Genomic DNA, 21,250 nt, shown 5'->3' on the forward strand with positions numbered 1-21,250 from the left:
CAATAATTTCATTAACTCCAGATGGAGAGTCAAACATCAGCCAATGCCAGAGAAGGACTGAGTTTCTCAGAGTTTTAATCAGAACAGTCCACAAATTAGAACCAGATCCCTTGTGTCATCTGATCTCCTGCAACTCATTGCCAATTCCTGTTTCTATGAGGCTATGTATGAGGATAATTTCACCATCACTAAACAAACAGACCAATATTACAATGATAAGCTGATTTATATATCTGGCTTTTTCTGAAATTTCAGGTAAACACTTTTCTGATGGCTGAGTAGATTATCCAATGAATAGTTAGCCCATGTAGATCAATAAACCCCAAGTTTAATGCTCAATCTGCACAGGGTTTGATGATCCTAGCTGGGGAGCTTCCAGTCACCAGAACAGTGGTTCTCAAATTGGAGACCATGGAGACCTTTTAAGATTTCCACAAAACAATGGGAAATACAAGCTAAAATAGAAGAGACTGGACTACAATTCCCACATTTGCAGTGCAAAATGGACTGGCTATTTCAGCAAGGACAGGAACGGGCAAGGAAAAACAGCCTCCACTGCCTCTTGGAAAAGGGACCAAAATGGTGCAAACCTCTATAAATCACCATACAGCAGTTATCAAATGGGACATAGAGGCCTGATCACTATCCATCCACTCATACTAGTTGGAGGGTTGACCAGGATCAGCTATGCAGATTTCTTCAAAAGCACAGCCTGTTGACATGCTCAATCAAGGTTGAGACATGATGAATCATGAAGCTACCAGATGGCAACTAGGGCCTTTTAAAGTAATACAACAAAAAGTCAATTATTTCATTGAAGGGGAAAAAAAATTGCCAAGGAAATGGAGTCACAAAATTCAAATGAAGTACAGCTCAAGAAGTGATATAGATTAGCAATTATTATTCAAACATCCATTATGAAACTGAAAAGAAAATGCAATTCCTGAAAGCTTTATACAAGGGAAAACTTTTATTTGTAGGGTTTACAAACTAGAACAGATTGGACAAATGAGCTTGTTATCTTTTGAATAAGTACAATTTTCAACAGTATAGATCCGACTAGCACTGCACCTGATCCATCCATTCCCTTGCCACTTTAACATTCTGGGTGAAAATGGAAAGAACTGTCATTCTAAAACATCAATAAAGCATAATACCAACATCACGCCTGCCTGGAAAGGACCACAACTTAAAAAAAAAAATTGGACAGTAGACTAAATGAGTTAACAGCAAAAAGGCAATAAAACTAATCTCAGCTGACACACATGCTAATATCCTCCCATCTACTCCAAACAATTGCTGAATCAAAAGCCAGAATAATCCGGAGACAGAAGTGACCTTCATTTGACACTACAAAAAAACTCACAAAGTAAAAGAATAACTCTAAACTGATGGAGAACCCCCAATGTACTGATTTTTAATGGAAAGTTTGATGTCATAATTTATATGTTTCTTGTTAAGAATGCAGAAACTGAAATGCAGCAATTTAATATGGATGAACATTCACAACCGATAAATAACTTAATAACAGCTGCAGTCAATGCAAATAGTGACTCAGATATGATGAGAGAACCGCTTCAAGTAACTATCAAGCTATTAAAACCCAACTTAAGTTGAAGGAGGATCAGAAAGGTCAAATATTATTTGAATCAAGCAGAGACACCAGCTTTGGACTCATCCCAATACATATGCTGAAAATGCACTTAATTATAACATATTCCCTAAGCAAAATGGTCACACTTTAATAAAAGCTTTAAATACCAAACCAAAAATTACCTTACCTAATATAAATGTGTTAACATTAAAATCCCTCTCAAATTTTAAACTGAAGAGGTGGGGTGGGTTACTGGAGAAATGAAAGGGAATAATATCATTAAGAAAATGATTTACCACAAATCAGGGAATATTAGTAAGGCACTCAGGCCTTCAATTCCAAAGATTTGACTATTTAAGTTTCAAAAGAAAAATCAGTAACAACATCAAACTCCTAAATGTTAAGTCAAGAATTGAAAAGCCCACAGAGGAGGAGAAGAGAGAAGCATTCCTTGCATTTTGTGTGCCTTCCATTTGTTGATTTGGAAATCAAGATGGATCACAGAAGGTTGGAATTAGTCTCAAATTCAAGCATCCATTCAGATCAATGCAAAAAGGTTACACACACGTACAGTACAAAATTTGTATTCTTAATATCACTTGGTTATTCATGAGTTGAAAATATTATTGTCCTCAATTTCTTTATGAAATTGTTGCAATTGTTTTCTCAATCTTTAAGACTTTCAAACAAGTATGAAAACTATGAATTCAATACCTCTTATGTCACATTTATGCAGACAAATAGACCTTGTATTACACAGTTTTTCAAACACAATATCCCAAATTGACGGCGAGTCATTTCAGGAGATTTAAGTCACCACAACTGGACTTGGCAACAAAAATCAATGCTGACACTCCAGTGCAAAACTGGGTGTGCTGCACTGCTAGAGGTATCTATCGTTTTAGATAAGATGCAAAACTAACTCAATCTTTGCCCTTTCGGGTGAATAGAGATATAATGGCACAATGTTCCCTCTAATTGTTACTGCCGTTGTGGCCCTCCATGGTCTGCATGTAACGGCAGCTTCCGCAAGCAGAAGCAGCACACTAGAACACAAATCGGCATGCAGCTAAACACTGGATCGCACTTCTGTACAGAGCAGTACAGATATTCCCAGTGCTCTGACTCATGCTTATCCTTCACATCATAACAATCAAATTACCTGTCATTAACTGCACTGCTCTTTGTGGGAGCTTCCTTTGCATAAATTGATTACAACACTTTCTACCTAACAACAGCCAATTAAGTACTTTTGAAGTGAAACAATATCAGTTTTTCAGTGGCCACAAAAGGTGCCATATTAAGTCAAGGAACACACGGAAGGCGGAGAAGCACTTTGACTCAGGTGATGAAATCCAGATTGTGGGTTGTGGCAACCACCAGTGATGGAAAGCGAAGAGAACTGGAGACACACACAAGGTCAGGACAAAATATATCAATTGCAGTTAAAGCAAAAATGGAAAGTGGTTTCAACAAGCTTACAATATCTTCGGAGGGAAAATTTTATTTTAAAGGCTGAGAAATTTGCATCAAAACGCGTAATCTCAGTTAAGTTAATGTAATGGAGAGGTTATTGAAAATTATCTATATTTTATTGGTCTTACCATGGAACATATACAACAGCTGTGCATATTTTACATTTTGTGGAAAATCAGAACAGGAATTCAGCTCCTTGATCCTGTTCTGTCACTCAATAAGGTCATGATTTACTCAGCATTTATTGTGCTTTGGTCTACCACCCTTTATATGGAAAAATACTTCCTAATTTTTACTCTGAATGTCCTGGCATTGATTTTCTGAATCCTTATAACAGAACAACATAAAAAAAAAGAGTAGAGGTCCATTCAGCCCCTCAAACTTGCCATACCATTCAAAAATACCACGGCTGATCTGCCCCAGTACTCAATCCTCTTTCATGTCAGCTCAGCATAGCCATCAACTCCTCATATCAAAAAATCTTTCTCCTCTTTAAGCCTTTTGTGGTTCAACATCCACAACTCTCTGGGAGAAGAAATAGGTCACATCTCAATTTTGAATGAATGTCTCCTTATTCTGTCAAAATGTCCTCTAGTTCAAGATTCCCCAGGAACACAAACATCTCTTTATCATCAAGCCTGACAAATCCCTCAAATTCTTGTACGTTTCAATAAGATCACCCCATATTCTTGTAAACGTTAATGAGTAAAGGACTGGCTGTGTTAGACTTTCCTGATAAGTCAACCCCTTCATCCCAGTATTAGCCTAGTGAATCAATTACTTCTGAACTGTCTACAATGTCAGTATATCCCTTTAAATGTGGGACCAAAGCTGTACACAGGACTCTACATATCTCACCAACACTGTACAGTTGCAAAGAGACTTCCCTGCTTTAAAACTCCAACACCCCAGCAATAAAGGCCAAGACTCAATTTGCCTTAATTTCTTGCTGTATTTGTACACTAACTTATTGCATTTCATGCACAAAAGTATCTAGGTTCCTCTGTACTGCATTTTTTTGCAGTCTGTCCATTTAGAAAAGTCTGTTTTATGATTCTTCCTACCAAAGTGCATTAGCTCATATTTTCCCACATTAAACTTCATCTGCCATGCCTTTGTCCACTCAAAGAACCAATCTGTACATTCCCTTGCAAATTCCTTATGTCCACATCACAACATGGCCTCCCATCTGTTTTTGCATCATGAACAGATTCATACGCATTACACCCTGCACCCTCCTCCAAGTCATCAATGCAGGTAATAAATAATTGCGATCCTGGGACTGATCTTTGTGGAACTCCACCAGTTACTCTTTCCAACCTGAGAAAAACAAATTAATCCCAACTCTTTTCTTTTGTGTGTTAACAAATCTTCGATCCATGTTAATACATTAACCTCAATACCCTGAGCTCAATTTTGTGCAACCAATTGTTTTGTTCTAATTTACCAAATATCTTCTAAAAATCTAAGTACATTGCATTTTTCAGCTCTGCTTGTTATACCCTCAAACTCTAGCAAGTTTGTCAAATATGACTTCCCTTTCACAAAACCATGGTTACTCTTTGATTATATTAATCTTATTTAAATGCACTTTTTTTTCCTTAATATTGAACTCTAGCATTTTCCCAATGGCAGACGATAGGCAAACTGGGCTACAATTTCCTGTTCTGTCTCCATCTCTTATCAAACAGTTTTCCAATCCACTGGAACCCCGCAGAATCAAAAGTGTTCTGGAATATTTCAACCAATGCCTCCACTATGTCTGCAGCATTTCTTTTAAAATCCTTTGATATAGGTGATGTGGCAACTTGTCTGATTCCCATTAGTTTGTCAAGTACGTTTTCCCACGTGATGGAGACTGCTACAAGATCTCCTTGTCAGAGTTAGTCACCAGCAGGTGAAATTTCTAATTATCCCAGCAACTGCTTTCAAGTTCCTTAAAAAAACTCACTCAAACTATCCTTTACCCTCTTGTATCCCAAACAATCCAGGCCTATGGAATCTCATCATTTAACCCTCAGAACCCTGGGACATCCTGGTAAATCTACTCCTGTTCCAAGATTAGCATATTTTAAGTGAAAAACAGTTACGTTTACTGTGCACATCAAATAGGTCCAACTTCAATTTCAGGTTGACCACGTGAACAAGTTATAATCAATTTTAAAAATGCAAAATGTGAATTCTGCAAGTCTGAAATAAAAATAGGAAGTACTGAAAATATTCAGCCAGTCTGGAAGAAAGAGTTAAGATTTCAGGTAAAGTGCCTTTTTTCAGAAATAAAGTGAAACAGAAAGGTAATAGATTTTCAGCAAATCAAAAGAAGAGGAAAGAGGAAGAAAACATTATAGTGAGGAGTAAATGAAGTTAACAGAGATAAGACTTCACAGTATGAAAGACAAGAGACCAATCTAGTATAATTTAGTTTTCCAAAAGTTTCCTTGCTTTGGGCACTAATTGGAAGGTTATGCAATTAATTAATAAGTACAAATTCACTGATATAGTTTCTTTGACTAATGGAGTCGAGGCAAAACATCATTGAAATTTATGCACTCAGCAATTAAGATCAATTATCATCAAGAGGCCAAGTACAGCATTGTGTAGTTTAGACACAGGGTTGAATCCTGTTCAATCTTATACTACTCAAGCATGGATAAAGAGCTTCCCTTTCCCTTTTCCTTCACCAGCCATTCTTGTAAACTCGAGACAACCTCGGTTTCATCCTCGGTTTCAAGCATTTATCTTTAGCAATGAAAACTGTTAACCTGTACTAGCAATTGTCTTGCAGAAATTTAAACTTCAAACAATTGCTTCGTGCCCTAGTGTCTCTATACTGCTTAATCACTAGCCTCCAATACATTTTCCTTATGACTAAGTTGCCACTTTTATATCGCTTTTTGCGGATATGTAAATTTTGCTCGTTTGAATAAAGCACTAGTAACTCAACATCGCCAACTGTTCATGGTTGAGCAACAAGTTTAAGTCTATATTCTGTTAATAAGAACCAAACATCCACAGCATTTATTAAAAGTTAATGATTAGGTGGAAGATTTTCTCTAAGCATAACAATATATTCTAAAATGAGATCCTTGTTGCATTTAGATGGGGTAATTATAGTTAAGGAGAGGTGGATAAATATTCTAATTAGATTTTGTGCAAACCTGTATCTCCATATGGCACCCTCAATATGTTAAATGCACACCATTACATCACAGCTCTTTCTATGGGCAAAAAGTGATCCATCATCTCATACTGCGATGACCCGAGTCTTTACTGCATGGCTGCAATTTCACTGAAATACAAAGTCAATTATCTCCTACTTTCTAAATGTCATGGTGGCAATTACCATTTACTTAAAAACCTGAATGAAATGGAAAATATGTAAAGCCTCATGGGTCATCTTCAAGCTTTATAAGCAAATTCCAGTGTTGATCAACACGAAAATTGAACTTTTACTTCACTTAATTTACCTGTTAAAGTTCAGCCAAAGATAGTCAAAGAAAAATTACTTTGCAGAAGCAAGATTTTGTTTGGAGATGGAGAAAGCAATAATTCTGCATGCATATATATCCATGTAAAAATTTTCAATCCAGTGTCGACCAACATTAACACCAGTAGATAAGATGTACGGATCCCATCCTCCCAGCTAAAGAAGGGAAGCGTAGACCTGAAATAAATGCTTTTATAAAAAAGGACCTTATACAATGACATAATTTTTAAAATATGTCACAAAACAAATTGATGAGTGATCTTTCTTTGAAGCACTCCACAAGTCAAATTCTATATGATTTTGCTTTGGAAATTCAGAGAACAAAATTTGATTTTGAAAAGAAAAACTGTAATGGACCTCATTGTATATCTTTGACTTCAAAACAAAAACCACACCCAGAGATATACAAACAAATTTTTCATAACATACTAATCACAGAGTAAAATGTTCATATAAATGCACTATACTTTTAATAATTTTTCTTGTATTAAAAATACAGATTTTATACTTGATTAAATTTTGTGTCCTTTTAAATACACAGCTCGCAGGTTACAATGAAAAAGATAAAAGGTTTAGGACTGCAGATCCTCCACCGCCAGGATTCACCCTAAACCCAAAAGTTATTTTACAGGTTTGTTGATGCCTACATTTCATTATTGCACAGAAAATGTTGCAGCCACTTATATGGCTCAACCTTATGTAATTAATTATTTGGAATTCACAGAGGATTATTAGGGCACTGACGTCTGCACATAGATCTCTAGCATAATTTATTATCTATTTACTCACTGTGCAAGCTCAGAAAAATCACCTTTGACCTACACAGGCACATGCTATCAATTTTCCTTGGATGCCCCTCAACAATGTTCAACACTACTACCCCTTATAAGCTGGAAATACTTAAAAGATCAAAGCTGTGCTTTACTGCTTCAAGACCAAAGAGCGCATTCTAATGGAGCAATAACACAAAACACAAAATTACATCCACTTTCTAAGTCTACTTACAAGACCTAAGAACACACATCACAAACTAACAGCTGAAATTAAATACAACAGGCAGTATTTTAAAGATTACTTTACAACCACTTCAAAATTTTATTAAATCAAATTTCATTCCAGACAAATCTTCATTGCATTTATCAATTTCTGTTCTCCACATACTCATCGAATAAAGAATGATCCAAGTTGATAGAAAAATGGGCATACAATTCGGAATGAAACTGCTTGCAAGTACGAAAATCAAAATCAGATTTTGAACTTTACAGTTCAGCAGCCAAGATGCTGAATTGATTACAATGCTATATTTCATCATTCACCTGTCGCACAATAACAATGTTCTTGGGAAAAAAATCCTAATTGGTCACTTCCTACTAACAAATGCATCATGTTGCAGGATAAGGTGTAAAACTGTGTAAAAAGTCCTGGGTTTCAAAGAGAATATTGGTGACATGACTGAATTAGATTTAACTCTCTGTAGGGTCAAGAATGCTGATTTGATTAAAAGCAGATGGAACAATATGAATGAAAGCCAGCTCCTGGACCTCATCTTTAAACAGGAAATTCAGAGCTAACCAACTGGCTGTTACTTAATTGTTCCCAGAGATTCATATTGCAATTGTTTTGTTAGGAAAAAGTCCCTAATCTTTACATGTATGTTCAATGACCACATCTTAAAAACTAATGATTTGAACTAAAATCTATGTTGCAATTAGAACAGATCAAATAATTTACAGAATACTTGGTGCGTATGCACTCTAATTTTAACTTGTAGTTTCAAAAAATACATTAGATCTTTCTGGAAACAAACACCAGCTACAGGTTTATGAGAAACATAAATAATTAGTATAAAATGCTCACTTTCTACAGAGAATTAGTTACAACTCTTTACAACTCTGACTGTCTATTATGCCACTAATCATGTTCTCCAATTACAACATAGATATGACACAAAGAATCACCACACTTACCGTTTTCCTATTGTAATAATACATTAGTGAATTGCTGCCCATACCAGGTACTGGGTAAGCACAATACATGTTGCTGGCTAAATCGAGTGCAGAGATCAGCAAGTGCACACTTCACAGTGCAACACATTCAACAACACAGTTTCAGGCAGACTAATTCCTTAATCTTCCCACACATGGATGTACTCAGAGGAACTTATGCAAAGCAGACTGAACCATTCTACACAACAGGCAGGGGAGGAAAGTTAGCTACTGGCTACATTCCATATTCAGTATTGGAAATGGTCTTGTCACAGCAAACACATTTAAATTGGAACATCGAAGGCTGGCAGAGGAGGAGAAAATAGTCACCTCCCAAAAAAGTATCATTGCTAACTATCTTTTTATACCCTTTGTTTTGGTTATCTTACTTTAAGGAAACAAAAGCAATGACACATGAAATTTAAATCTACATTTAATTAATTTGTTTTAACTCATTAGGGCAGTTGGAGTAATAAAGATTTGGTTCAATAAACTCTGGCAATAACAGCCATTTGACTGCCTCAAATTACAAAATATGTAAATAAAAAGAGATTAAAAAAAGGAACTACTCAAACAAAATTGTGTTCTCAATATTCTTCATAACAGTTCCCAACAGTGCAACATTTGATACTTTATTATGAGGATTACAGTATAATAAAGGTCTGGCTGCTTTACGTTATGGATAGTACTACAACTGTTTTATAATGCCAAGACAGTGCAATTAAAAAAAACACCAACAACATAAAATAAGATTCTGAATTTCCCTCAGAACTATTTTTGTGTCCTTTATAGTTGGATCAAAAACAAAAGACGTGAAAGGCATTTTAGATGTACAAAATACAACCAAACAGAAAAAAGCCAATTCATTAACACGCGCACAGAATCCTCACTCATAAGGAAGCTCAGCAGCAGCTGCAGAAGAACAATATACGTCAGGCTAATAAAATGCCAAGCAAAATGACGTGCAACTTCCTCTAGAGACCATAAGGGCCTATTTTGGTCCTGTGAGGCCGGTGGAAAAGCTTCGATTCACAATTAACATTTCCATTCACTGAACCTTCTTATTGTCTCTTTAGGCAGTGATACGTTAAAGAGGGCTTTAAAATTTCCCAAAGCCTCTCTTGATATTAGCATTCTGTGCGATAAAAACTGAACTATGAAGCATTTTATGATGTTAGAAAGGGAGAAAAGTGTATTTTAATAAATGCTGAAGCTATAAGCTTTTATCTATTGCTTGAATGGTTTTATCTTTTAAAAAGAAATTAATATCCCTGACTGAACCAGCACCAGTATTAAATGTCACTATTCTGATACAACAACATTTTAAACTGAAACTATTTAATTGAACAATATCTCTTCCAGGACAACAGCAACTCAAGGCAACTACTTATCCCATTAACGTCATACAAGTGTTAATCCTAGATTCTGTGTTCTGCACAAGTCAGCTGGAGATGATTTTAAATCTTTATTTCAGTCAGACGTGATGATCAGAGAGACACATAGGAAGTGATCTGAATTACTGCAATTTATAACCTTGCACACTGAACTATGCAGTTATATTAGCGTTAGCACAAAGTTTTATGAGTAATTTATTTTACAAAGTTGGGATTTACAACATATCACAGTGCTGGAAACTCTCACGTTTTGCTTGGCCAATATGAATTATTACATTACATGCAGCACAAAGCTTGATCTGTGTCCCCAATGAGTATCAGATTGAAAATCAAAAGGAGACTGCATCCAATTGGTATTACCATTCACACATAAACCAATTCTCAACTCAGAGAAGAAATGTAATCAAGGCTGACCTATATTTTCTTCTGTTGAACCTCTTCACCAGGAATTGGGTCAAAGTATCCAAGCTGACAGAAAAGATATAAAGATCTTAAGGATCCTCCAAGTCAGACAACTGATCCGATTAAGCTGGGATGAATTCAAAGGTGAAGATGAGACTTTTTGTAACTATATATGGCATGAGGAGGTTTGTTCAGATGATTAGAGACTTAGAAAATATGTCTTCATATCAGTAAGAACACTATGTTTACATTTAAAATTAGACTACCAATAGAAATCAATCTAAAGACATTTCTAAGCCACTTAACATTAGAACACAATAAACTTACTCATATAATGAAGGGGAAACATATTCGAGTCAACTGCAAAATTTAAAATACCCAAAGAATTTTAAATTCTTGATGTTCTGTTGGGTTTTTTGGTCATCCTTAGTAGCTATGTTTAACGTTTACGATGCCGGTATTAGACTTGAGTCGTGAGGATTCTGAGCAGAATTCACCCTTTGTATAAGTCCAAGCTTCATTAGTTATGGAGCATGAAGTAGAATTCTATATAACATGTCTGCTTGAGCTCTTTAAGAGCATTGGACAGGAAGCACAAAATGGCAGGAGCATGTGCACAGAAGTCTTTCAATTTATCACAGATAATCATAGAATCATAGATGCCCCGAAGCAGGCCATGGATATAATGTTTATCCCTTGAACAATTTATAAAACCTGACTGCACAAAAAGAAATTGAAATCTCTTTCCTGTTTGTAACATTAGCAATTAGAAGTCGGCATCCCCAAACAAAATCGCAGAGTAGGTGCATAATTTAAATGAGATGGTTACTTCCATTATTAGCTCTCAAGAGCCAATAAGAACTCAAACTTGTTGCAACCTTGTGTGGTGTTTGTAACAAGGTCAACCAGGTGGACCTCATAGAATATGAATTCCCTGCATGGATCTATTAATCTGGTCCAATCAGGGAACCCTGGCTGATGGATATTAACAGGAGTGTCAGAGGTTCAGTTCACTGAGAGCTGGCTCTGAGGAAACTGGATCAATGTCCATGACTTTCCAAATGTAAATTAAGGGTGACCTGGTGACAGAATATTGGCCTGTGTGGAGTTATTTCACCCAGCCTACTAGAACAACAGAAAATACCCCTAAACATTTGCAATACTCTGCAACATTATTTCAAAATGCATACATCTGAACTGATTTCTCTTGCAATCAGAGTTAAGTGTCACAGTATAGAAGGCAATAGCTGCGCCACGTCTTGGAATACTTTTTTTCATATTCCACACAAATCACAATGCCAAAGAATCACCCATCACAATTGGGTTTACTTCACCATACTGCCAAAAAGTGCTCTTCACGACAGTAAAACATAATTTAAACCAAACAAATAAATATTAAAGTTCTAAATTAAGTACATTCAAAACCCCATCTACTGCATTCCAAGAATGTTTGCTTGGCTTTAAAGCTATGAGTACTATGTACAGTACTGCACAATTAGCAACAGGAATTTTTAGATGGACAAATACAGAGCCTTTCAGACACTTCCACTGGTTCTTGCTAAAATGCTAGAAAATGGAAAATTATAGTGCAACGCTATTTTATATTATATTTATAAATAACATTTTCAACCAATAATGTACAGCTTGTTTTGGGTCCCGAAAGACACATTATTTTTGGAATGAAACTTTTGTTTCACTACAACTTTTGCTTTCAAATCACTTCATAAAGCTGCAAGTCAGAGGTCAATTTAACAGTGTCAGCAAAGCCTTTAGTAACTATATGGAAATAGTTCGGAAGGAGGTACTGAGCACATTATGTTAAACTCCATCCAATTTAAACACGTCACACAGTCATTGGGTGAACACAACTGAATTCTATCTCTATTGTTGTCAGGCAATACACTACCTTTTATAGTAGGCAAGAGCCTCTTCTCTTCAGTCTCACTATCTTTTACCACAGATAAATCAACAAGCACTTCGACTCAGCAGAAAAAAATGAGAATTGGTGGCAGCAAGTTCAGCAACCAAAGACAAACTTACCAAGGAGATGTTAAGAGGTACAGGGACTGCAGTGTAGGCAAGGGAAAGAGAGAAGGTTAATCAGACTGAGAAAAAACAGAACCTTAGCAGAGAAGGCTGTGAAGGAACAAGAAAAGTGAATGCTCCAAGAGTAAGAGAGATGTCCCAGTGGGTTGGTGGGGAGTTAAGACAGCATTGATGAATACAAAAATACACATTAAAAGAAATACAGATTTCAAGCAATAATGAAATTCTACTGATATAAACAGCTTTACAGTATTGGTTCAAAATTAAACATTTAATCTGTGGGCAACAGGTTAGTATTCAATGGATTAGATTGCAGGTGATGTTACTGACTGTCACAATATTAAAGGGGGCAGAGATACTTTTGATGATGTCTTAAAATATTTTATAATTACTTAAACTCAAAAACAAATACAGTTCTTCAACAAACAAGATTTAACAGAAGAGTTCAGCTTTCAGGGAAACGTGTAGATAATTTCAATCATGACATCAAAAGATTAGCAGGAAATTGTATCTATGGCATTTTGAAATCAGAATTTAAGAATTCTTGAAAAAACTTTTGCCAGGATTCTTACAGGACAAGAAAGCTTTAACTGTGGAGAAAGCTATTCAAACTTTACTTGAAGCAGAAATCAGAAAGGCTCATCGACAGGTCCAGAGAAGAAAACAGCATTCTACTTCAGAACAGCAACTGAGCCTATTTGTTTTATAAGATATGAGAACTCAAAAGAGGCACATGGCAAGCTGAAGAGATAATGAGTCAGTGTCAGCACTTTGGGGTATTAAGGTCTACTAGGTACAGACAATGCAGAGCCTTGACAAAGAAATGTTACCTTAGTAAAACTCTCAGATGATGTGCAGAAGTAAAGACACTGTTTCAGAACAGGAGATGACTGGTGCAACACAGAAAGAGGTCTGCACAGTAGAGCATACTGAAAACAGGTAACCATATTTGACAATGTATTTTCATTTGAGAAGATGCCAGAAGCATTTTTAAGATAAACGATTGTTTTGAACAAAAGTTGTGAATCAATTGATTTGACTTTCTTAAAATTAATTTACTTTACAGAGTCATACAGTATAGAAATAGACGCTTTAGTCCAATCAGTCCATGCCAAACATAATCCCAAACTAAACTAGTCCCACCTACCTGCTCCTGACCGATACTGTTCCAAACCTTCAAATAATGGCTATCTAGTCAATTTTAAGCTTGGTACAGGAATGGTTGTCACAATCCTGTCAAATCAATACCATGGCTGAATGACAGAATCTCTACAGTGTGGAAGCAGGCTATTCAACCCACACTGACCCTCCAAAGAGCATCCCACCTCCCTACCCTATCCCTATAATCATGCACTGCCCATGGCTAATCTACCTAACCTGAATGAACCAAGTTTACAGATCTCTAAAACTAAATTACAGGTCCAGGTGAGACAACTCCGCAGATTAAAGGTATGCTACAAGTAACAGTGCAAAACAAACATCAAGATGTGAAAATGCATATACGATTCACATTCAACACTCCTCACTTTTGAAACTGCAGGAAAGACTTGGCACGTAAAAATTCAAACAAAAAGAACAATTGATTCAGAAACAAACAGCTGCTGACCAACTGGTTAAGCGGCAGTCAGAAGATCTAAGTGCATTTTCTAAACTAATGGCAGAATCCAACAGAAGAAGGAATCCAGTGAGGTTACAGCAGGAAATAAGTCACAGACTTTACAGGACGGGTGAAGATGTTCATTCCCCAGTTTTCTAACACACAGCATGTAATGTGATGGACAAGACAATACTAAGAGAGCATCAATCCTTCTGGCAACATTACAGACGATGAAAAAATCTAATTCAGCAATGAAACAACCACAACATCCAACCAAAACAACTTGCTAAAGTGCAAAGATATGCTTGATAAAGTGAAGATCAACATCATACAGCTCCATGTATCCAGACCAATGCCTACAGATTCAGGACACAGTCAAAACGAAATGCCTGATCTAAACATACAGAATACAGTACCTGTTCAAATGAAAAAGCAATTGCCCTGTCTGGAAATCCAGATTACTGCAAACGAGCAAGTACTTGCTTCAGTGGTCATTCCTGAGTTTAAGTATCTCCCAGACAATGTTAAAGAGCAATGACCCAAGTCAGCTGTGAAGAGTACCCCAGTGGAAGGATGTAACGAAATGAGTGGTCCTCCAGATTTTAAAAAATGGACCAATGATTAGGCCTACCAGGAGCAACATACAAATATATAATTACTATCATTCCTCTGTATCCTCAAGGGTTTCCGAAAGCCCCGCGAATGACAAAATTCGAGAGTGCGGAGCTCATTACAAAAGGTTAATAATATCACAGATATATATTTTTACCCGTTGATGTTGATTTTTGTTGTTGCTTATTTTTTGGCATGAATAGGCAAATATGTGATTTCACTGATAGAGGATTTACTCCCCATGTTCGAAACTGAAAGCAGACTTTACATGCCATAAATACTCACTTGAAAATTATGTTATATAATTAAAAGCGCCACAAAGAAAAGTAAACCACTGAATAATTATGAAAGATTTAACTCTTTTTTTTAAATCAATCAACAAAGTTTGTCTCAAATACTTAAATAAAAAGGAAAGGTTGCTCATGACAGAAATGCATTGCAGCACTTATCAAGAGAAAAGGCAGTTTACATATTTCCTAAATATTTCCGACATTTTATTTTCAAATAACTTTCAAATTCAGAAACAAACTAATATTTGATATAGTTAGCTACATTTTACAAGTTTACTCATATAGATATTATCATTTAGAATCTTCATTTTCCCAGGTTGCATCAAATTGACTTGAGTGGCACTAAAATCCAAGTAGCAAAGAATGAGAGCAAAAACAGGATTTTAAAAATCAAAACCTACCTGTGTATCATTGAGCATGCACCTGAACTGGAAATATTCCAACATTGTGGGTAAAGTTATAAGAGCATAAAATGCTTTAAACAGTGATGAAAGTCATGACACTATGTGGGGTAAGTTAAATACATTAACTTGAAATGCCAGATATATAAGAATTTCAGTTAAGTACCCTGAATTTGCAAACTGAAAGGAAAATTAGATGTGAATGAATGGTTCAAAAACAGTGATCGTGTATTTTTCATATATTGTTGCTTATTTAAACATACAGACACCAATAAAATGAAGATAAACTATTTTATTCATTCTGTACAATTGCACTGAACACCATATCACTCATACATATTCCTGCACTATTCGTGACGATTAATGCATTTACATATGGAGGTGAAAACAGAAGCTACAGTGTCAATAAGAAATGAACATATTCAGGCATTTTCAAAGAAACTCATTTTGCTGAATTGAATATGATCACAAACTAACCAAGTGACAATGTATAAAAACTAAGCTGAAAAGGTAGTTAAAAAATTTATTGAAATAACAGTTTTATTTTGAAGGTTTAAAATGTCAAACATTTAAAAGTGGAATAAGACAGAACAAAGAAAAACTACAACCTGTGATGAAATCCATTTCAAGCAGTCTTTGAGAATGCAACTTCCAGAGTACAGTCAGTTCCAAGGGTGCTGCATTTGAGCATTTCATTCAACTATAACCATCAACCAGGAAAAGGCTGATTGCAAGGTTTTCAATAGGTTATTCAGGTCAATTCAGGATCACTGAAGTAGTTCAAAGGTTACAGTTAGTTGAGACAGGATGAAGTGCAGCAGGATCCATGTTAGCAGTGTGATTAATTGTATTGCCAGAAGACAGCTGAGTATTCATGGGGAGCTGAGAAAATGGACAGGCCACTGGCTCTGTGTTGGGGAAGCCTGCAAGCATTAGGCCGAGTTGAGAGTAGGGGTTGAATAACTCAAGCAATATCCACTTGATGCAACTGAGCATGACTGGAGCTCAGGAGAGAAGCTGGGGCAGGACTGGATTATTGAGGCTAGCTCTCAGTGATGAACTTCAATCATCTCTGTCAATGAGTGTTGGAGATCTGGTTCAGAGTCCAGGGGAGCACAGACCCAGGAAGGATGGGTGATTGACCAGAATAAGAGCAGTTGGTGTGGCAGTGAATGGTGGAGTGGTTCGGCAGTGAATAGTGGAGTGGTTCGACAGTGACAGTTTCAAGGCCGGATCGGCAGAAGTGAGGAATTATGATCTTTTGTGAAGCTTAAGATGTGATGACCCACCAGGTCATGCACGCCTGGGAGGATTGCTGAGACATCGATAAGTTCTGCCTTGATCACACTTACTATGTGATGTGTGCTGTGGGGTGTTCAATCACAATTCAATACCCATGCGAACAATATGTTAATTTGATGTGTTAGGATACAAGCTGTACAAACATTGAAGGTTGTATTACCATTCTATATCATTTTTAAAAGTTTGTGCGTTTATTCTAACCATTGGAATTTCATGGATTTATTCGCTTAAGGTCAGCTGAATCTCTCACTTTTTCTACTTTAAAGAAAAGCCACCATTCCTTAACCAGTTTGTAACACAAATTTTGCTGCCTGGCACAAGATCATAATAAATCTCAAATTCTAACATTCTCAAACTAAAAGGCTACACTTTTTTCTCTGTAGAATATAACTAATTGTGCATGAAACAAGCATCAGAAATAAACCCAAATTTTAATTTCTAAAAGCAATATAACCTTGCATAACCATCAAGATCTGAAAATATTACAAAATGCATGCAGCAGCCCTACTGTATTCAGTATAACTTTCAGAGAAAATACACTGAAATCGCCTCCATAAGCAACATAGGACATAATGAAATACCATAGCTTTCTACTTTACAATAGTGACGAGACTTCAAAAAATCCTTAATTAACAATAAAGCACTTTGAGACATCTGATATCTGTGAACTGGGCTAAATAAATGCAACTTTTTTTCTTTATAAATACTGCCATCTAGTGTCCTTGCATATAAAGCAACTGTAGATTCTAACAGCAGTTCAGACAGAAATTATTACTGTCATAGAGTCATAGTGATATACAGCATGGAAACAGACCCTTCTGTCCATGCCAACCAGATATCGCAACCCAATCTAGTTCCACCTGCCAGCAGACAGCCCATATCCCTCCAAACCCTTCCTCTTCATATACCCATCCAAATGCCTCTTAAATGTTGCAATTGTACCAGCATCCATCACTCCTCTGGCAGCTCATTCCATACACGTACCACCCTCTGTGTGAAAAAGTTGCCCCTTCGGTCTCTTTTTTTTCTCTCCCTCCTCACCCTAAACCTACACCCTCTAGTTCTGGACTGCCCAACCCCAGGGAAAAGACTTTGTCTATTTAACCTATCCATGCCCCTCATAATGTTGTAAGCCTCTATAAGGTCACCCCTCAGCCTCCGACGCTCCAGGGAAAACAGTCCCAGCCTGTTAAATTAATAGTTGTGGCTTATATTTTAAGTTTAATCAAGAGACAGAGCTCCAAAAACATATAATCAAGAAAGAACCCACTCTACGCGCTACTGCAGACTTTCAGTAGGCCACTTAAAACAACAATTAACTTATCTGATTCTGTGCTGTGAACTTTGCCCAACAGTTTCTCCAAGATCAGTTGTGAATCGCACTGTTAGTTAATTTTTCCAGATGCACTCCGATATCCAGCGATACATGAATTCAAACAGCAAAGGCAGTGTCAGCTTCTTTCTCTCTCTCGTGCACTGACCTCACCATGTGCTTCCTTTGTCTGTTCTTCTCCCTTTTAAAACAGCTGTTGTTTTCACTTTTTTTTCCAAAGTTGCAAATCAATGCAACAGCATATAAAACAGTAATTGCTGCTCCTGGAATTCGAGGAAATCACCTCCAGCACCTAAAATACCTCAAAAAAGGAGCAGCTGTTACAGCCAGAAATTTTTCCCATCTTCCATCTTGGATACTGCACGACAGAAGATATGAATTGCAGCACAGTAGTGGTATGCAGTAAACCTAACCATTATAATCAGATTACTACCTTGATTCGCAAGGTAGTTAAGATTTTTCAAACAGTTCTCCATCATGCATTATGCCTGAAGTACAACATTCACATTCCTATTTCTGTAGCTCCAAATAATTCTGCTTTTCACCAAGCTAACTGCATTTAAGATTCCCTGCTTGGTATTCAGAGCTGTGGTTACAAAGGCACAAATCTCTTGCCAGGACAAATAGTGAAAGGATGACCAGCTCAGTCTTGGTTGTAGAAGATGTGCAAGCAAAGATGAGGCAAAACCAGAGAATGAGCAACAGCCATGAGTGTGAAAGAGAGCAAGCAAGCTAGGGTATACAAGAGAGAGAGAGAGAGACAGAGAGAGAGACCAAGAGCAAGCCAGATCACGAGCGAGGGAGAGAGAGAGAGAGAGAGAGAGAGACAAAAGGTGAATCAGAATACTTGCAAGACTGAACAAGGAAGGGAATATGCAAGAGTGAGTGAGAAAGCAGAAGCTAGGATGTAAGAGTGTGAACCAGAACCAGGAGAAAACACAAGCATGGAAAGTTGGAGAGAGCACCAGACGTGCGTGAGACAAAGAAATGGTGAGGTAGAGTTAAGATTAGATTAGATTAGATTACTTAAAGTGTGGAAACAGGCCCTTCAGTCCAACAAGTCCACACCGACCCGCCGAAGCGCAACCCACCCAGGCCCATTCCCCTACATTTCACCCCTTCACCTAACACTACAGGCAATTTAGTATGGCCAATTCACCTAACCTGCATGTTTTTGGACTGTGGGAGGAAACCGGAGCACCCGGAGGAAACCCACGCAGACACGGGGAGAATGTGCAATGCACACATTTCTGAAGAGAAGCTGACTTACTCTATTAGTTTAGCAAATTAGCATGCATAAGCGATAGTAGTGGTCTTATGTTGAAAGAGCAAACCAAACTTAAAAATTGGTAAAATTAAACCATCAATTAAAAACTAATCCTAAACCTTTTCTGGAGAAGAAAAATTCAAATATGCACGAAACTGACTGTCATTTCCAAATTAGAAAATTAAACTGCTATAAACCCATGTTAAAAATATGAGCTTCCAAAAGAGTTAAGCTCTTGGATTTATATCACTTTATTGTTTGTGCCCCCGACTGCATTCAAGGGTATGAATTACAATGAATTTCATTTGGACTCATTTCATGTCCATTTGCTTGTTGTACTTTCAGCACTACGAATTTCTGCATAAGGACATATTTTAATTCAGACAATCTAAGATTATCTAATTACTTAATTGTGCTTTGATCAAAGAAAAACATGCCTATTCCCTGCTTCATGCCGTTGCACATCTAAATAAAAAGCTCAAGTCAACATGTATGCTTTAGGAAGGAAACAAAATCCTCATTTGTTACATAGGTTCTTATGACATGGCCAAACAATGTAACTTTTCAGTTAGTAGGGTGAAACCAACATATAAAAAAAACTTGGATACGTCATCATAAAAAACTGATTAATGGTTGGCTCCCACCATTTTGTCAACAGCCAATGTCACTGAACAAGCCAATCTCAGTTTACAAGAATGTTTTTAAACCTTCATGTTAAGCTATGTTTAAACACAAAATGTGTAGAATCCAACTAGCTCAAAAGAATCTGAAATGATTTACTTTAAATACCTTAATCATCATCATAGAAATCTAGATCATGACCGGGAAATCCACAGAGACATGACCACAGACCTATTTGAATAGTTGTTACCACAAAACCAGCAATCACTGTTATATGTCATCCATTAGCACTTGTAATAGTAAAATCACTCGAACACTGAATTATAACATGCAAAAATCAATGATTTACACAGCTGCACATTTCTAGAGAGTAAGGCGGCTCCATTTCTGATTTGAAGTAAATGGCACTTTTATCAACAATATATTGTTGAATGGTAATTTTTAGGTTTAGTTAGGTTTCACCCAACCTACATCTTAATGCAAGTTGCTATTCATGTTGTTAATTTGAACATGAATAATAAATGGATCCAAAGACACAATGAGCTCACTGACATTGGCAATTTGCTGTTTTTCCATCATCAATAATTATCTCAGAACGTCAGGTAAAAACAATGACTGCAGATGCTGGAAACCAGATTCTGGATTAGAGTGGTGCTGGAAAAGCACAGTAGTTCAGGCAGCATCCGAGGAGCAGGAAAATCGACGTTTCGGGCAAAAGCCCTTCATTAGGAATACTTTTGCCCGAAACGTCGATTTTCCTGCTCCGCGGATGCTGCCTGAACTCCTGTGCTTTTCCAGCACCACTCTAATCCAGAATCTGGTTTCCAGCATCTGCTGTCATTGTTTTTACCCAGTTGATTTTAACCCTACTGCGAATCCTCTTACAAGGATGCCTGTCTTGAAGAAGTTTTCCTCCTCTCTTTACAAGAATCTCAGGGAGTCCCTCTCCCACTGCAACTCCCAGGTCATTTCTTCTAACCTGCAGCTCTTCAACAATATCCTGAAACAGACTCGCTACTACAGCCACATTTGCTTCCTCAGTGCCTGACTCCATAACCAACTCATCCCACATGGACTACGGACCACCTTTAAACCAGCAGAGTTTGGATCTGAACAGGACAAACAGTACAGACTACAGATTCAAAAACACCAGCAACAGTTCTCCTTCAAGATCCTCCGCTCCACGCTCGCAGCAATGCGTCGGCACCTAACCTCTCTACAGTCTGCCCTGCCTCAGCTGAGGGCCACACTCCCTCAGAATTTCAAAGGACCCCTTCTCTACTCTATCCTCAGAAGCTGTATTCCTGATGAAGGGCTTTTGCCCGAAACGCCGATTTTCCTGCTCCTCGGATGCTGCCTGAACCGCTGTGCTTTTCCAGCATCACTCTAATCCAGAATCTCAGAACTTCAATACATGAAATGGATTTGGTGGGATTGGATGCT

At 37.1% G+C, this 21,250-nt stretch overlaps 1 protein-coding gene across 9 annotated transcripts in view; it reads right to left on the reverse strand.

Moving 5' to 3' along the window:
- Positions 1-21,250, reverse strand: part of tcf12 (transcription factor 12) — a 330,257-nt gene that overhangs the window by 111,136 nt on the left and 197,871 nt on the right. The window contains exon 1 of one of the 9 annotated variants that reach the window (XM_043677469.1): positions 8,525-8,668. The exons of 7 other annotated variants lie outside the window; for them this stretch is intronic. In XM_043677469.1, coding sequence (XP_043533404.1) covers positions 8,525-8,593 — 69 coding nt within the window. In that variant the 5' untranslated portion in view covers positions 8,594-8,668. Of the gene's footprint in view, positions 1-8,524; positions 8,669-21,250 lie in introns of those variants that run through there. One more of the 9 variants, XM_043677471.1, reaches the window with a different exon arrangement.

This window comes from Chiloscyllium plagiosum, chromosome 36 (genome assembly GCF_004010195.1).
Source record: "Chiloscyllium plagiosum isolate BGI_BamShark_2017 chromosome 36, ASM401019v2, whole genome shotgun sequence".
Classification (NCBI taxonomy): Eukaryota; Metazoa; Chordata; class Chondrichthyes; order Orectolobiformes; family Hemiscylliidae; genus Chiloscyllium; species Chiloscyllium plagiosum.